Raw genomic sequence first — 3,138 nt, forward strand, 5'->3', positions numbered from 1 at the left:
TTCCAAGAGTTTTCAGTCCATTTGCATTACAAGGCCACTAGTTTATATGATAACTATCAAAATGTTCCTCACTGAACTCCCTGACAATAATTTTTCCACATCCATCTATAAATCATTACCAGGCCAATATTTCCAAAACAGAAATAGATAATATCATTCTCCTGTGTGCTCATAAGCCTCCAAAGACATTTCATTGTTTGAACAATGAAGTTAATAACTACCTTGCTCAGAAATTTCTACAATTTGGCTTCAAATACTTTTTTTATAGGCAAAACTTTAACACTCACTTTTTTGCTTCTTATAAAGGCAACTGAATTATCCACACAGTTCTACCAGTGTTTACCAAGTGATCTTGAAATTTCTTCACCTTTCACATAAGCTCTTTTCATTTTTTCTTGTAATCTGTTTTATGGTTTTATCATGTTGAATGTTTAGGAGTTTTTCAAACAAACTACATTTATAGAGCTAATATATTTAGCTCTTCATTAATAATGTATATTCTCTTGAGTATAATATTTTCTGCATTGAATATTAGGAAATTTTAGCCAGCTTATTTATATAATGTTGCTTCAAAATATAACTAAAAATAATTTTTATTTTTGGCACTTCAATCATTGAATGAACATATATAATTTGATTTATATTATATAACTTGGCTCCTCAAACATACCCTTTTCATTCCTTCCTAGTTATTTCCAATGTTTTCCCACATGCAAAAGTTGATCTTATATCCCTTCCCATCCTAGTATTACCTATCTTTAAACATATTATTTTAGTTAGTTTTATACATAAATACTTTCCTAGACTTCATATTTCAAAATGATATTTTTTCAACTATTATTTTGCAAAATCTATTTGAAAATTACTTACTTAGATCATACTTTTAAATTTATTTTAAAATTTGAATTATCACTTAACTATTCAATTTTGCTTTGTCTGTCTAGATATACAATGAAATGCATGACTATCTTACTTTCCTCTGTTTAGGCAGTGACTAGAGATGAGAGTTTAAGAGTGCGTGTATGTAGGGGGAAGATGCAAAGAAATTTCCCATTTCCATTTGTGCCTATGATAAAACCTGAATATCATATTTTGCATACAAATTTTGTCAACAGTTAAAAACCATGATATGCTGTTCACTTTATTTTGAGAGACACTTGATTTCAGAAGTAAGTAGATCACTTCACATTTCTTGATATGCACACAAATATCCACCTTGAGTGACTTTAATAATCAGTTTCCAGATAACCCCAACACTGAAAGCATTTATGATTTTTAAAGAAGAGTCATTGGACTGGAATGAAGTAACATGGATTAATGTTCTAAGTCAGTAACACATTGCTCATTTGCTTCAGTCGTGTCTGACTCTTTGCGACACCATAGACCATAGCTTGCCAAGCTTCTCTGTCCATAAGATTTTCCTGACAAGAACACTGGAGTGGGTTGCCATTTCCTTCTCCATGGGATCTTCCCAACCCAGGGATCCAATCCAAGTCTCCTGCACTGTAGATGGATTCTTTACCACTGAGCCACTAGGGAAGCCCAGTAACACATTAGGGATGAAAAATCAACAGGTTGGACAAGTCAGTCTTCTTGACCCCTCAGCTCATACATTCTGTGATTCTGGGATGAGCTGTTTCAAATGTTCTCTTTTAGCAGGTACAGTTCCCTCTAGAGGATGGAAAAAGCCAATGAGAGTTCTCCGATTGGTTTTGTCCTTCTAGGATTTTCAGACCACCCTCACCTAGAGGCTGTGCTCTTTGTATTTGTCCTTTTGTTCTACCTCCTGACCCTTGTGGGAAATATCACCATTATCATCATCTCATACCTGGATCCTCCTCTTCATACCCCTATGTACTTCTTCCTCGGCAACCTCTCCTTTCTGGACATCTGCTTCACTACTAGCCTTGCACCTCAGACCCTAGTTAACCTGCGAGGACCAGAGAAAACCATCACTTATGGTGGTTGTGTGGTACAGCTCTATATTTCTCTAGCACTGGGCTCAACCGAGTGTATCCTCCTGGTTGTGATGGCCTTGGATCGCTATGTTGCTGTTTGCAAACCTCTTCACTATGTGGTCATCATGAACCCACGGCTATGCCAGCAGCTGGCATTTATCTCCTGGCTCAGTGGTTTGGCCAATTCCTTGATTCATGCAACCTTTACTTTGCAGTTGCCCTTTTGTGGCAACCACAGGCTGGATCATTTTATTTGTGAAGTACCAGCTCTCCTTAAGTTGGCTTGTGTGGATACCACCATCAATGAGTTGGTCCTTTTTGTTGTTAGTATCCTGTTTCTCCTAATCCCCCCAGCACTCATCCTTATCTCCTATGGCTTCATAACTCAAGCAGTGCTGAGGCTCAAGTCAGTGGAGGCAAGGCGCAAAGCCTTCAGCACCTGCTCCTCCCACCTTACGGTGGTGATCATTTTCTATGGCACCATAATTTACATGTACCTGCAACCAAGCAACAGTTATGCTCAGGACCAAGGCAAGTTCATCTCACTTTTCTATACCATGGTGACCCCCACCTTAAATCCTATTATTTACACATTAAGAAACAAGGATGTGAAAGATGCTCTGAAGAAGCTTCTCACGGGAAAACTGTGCTTTCTACAGACATGATGTGCAAGGAAGTGATCGTAAGTCATGTAGTTACTCAGTTTCTACTTAGCCAAAACACTGTTCTCAATTTTACACAAATTAAATTATTGTTTACTTGTTTTATCTACATAAGGAATCTTCTCTTCTTTTATGTGTAAATAACAAAATGTATATATCTTTATTTGTTGAGAGCTTGAACCATGGGAAACAGAATTGTGCATGGGTATACATTGTGACCTCACCACAAAGTCTGTATTTTACTTCTGACACTTATTCCCAAGGATTCAAACAAACAAAAAAGTAAACCATTAAGTATTTACCAATTGTTCATTGAAAGTTAAGAAATTTTGATTGACTTTTCTAAGACCACTTTCAAATAAAATTTATAAAGATAATATAATACATTTTAGCACTTTATTCATAATGTATATTCTCTTGAGCATATTTTCTCTATTAAATATTAAGGACTTTTAGCCACCTTATCTAATTTGTTTTCAATTTTAGTGAATTGTCCAACTTTCTGTCAAATACATTAT

The 3,138-nt window shown here is 35.9% G+C and overlaps 1 protein-coding gene across 1 annotated transcript; it reads left to right on the forward strand.

The window, feature by feature from the left end:
• The first annotated feature begins 1,678 nt into the window (after nucleotides 1-1,678).
• Nucleotides 1,679-2,623, forward strand: LOC102267669 (olfactory receptor 2G3). The gene has a single exon (XM_005891115.2). The coding sequence runs from the start codon at nucleotides 1,679-1,681 to the stop codon at nucleotides 2,621-2,623; it is 945 nt and encodes a 314-aa protein (XP_005891177.1).
• The last annotated feature ends 515 nt before the right edge of the window (nucleotides 2,624-3,138 follow it).

This window comes from Bos mutus, chromosome 7, assembly GCF_027580195.1.
Source record: "Bos mutus isolate GX-2022 chromosome 7, NWIPB_WYAK_1.1, whole genome shotgun sequence".
NCBI lineage: Eukaryota > Metazoa > Chordata > Mammalia > Artiodactyla > Bovidae > Bos > Bos mutus.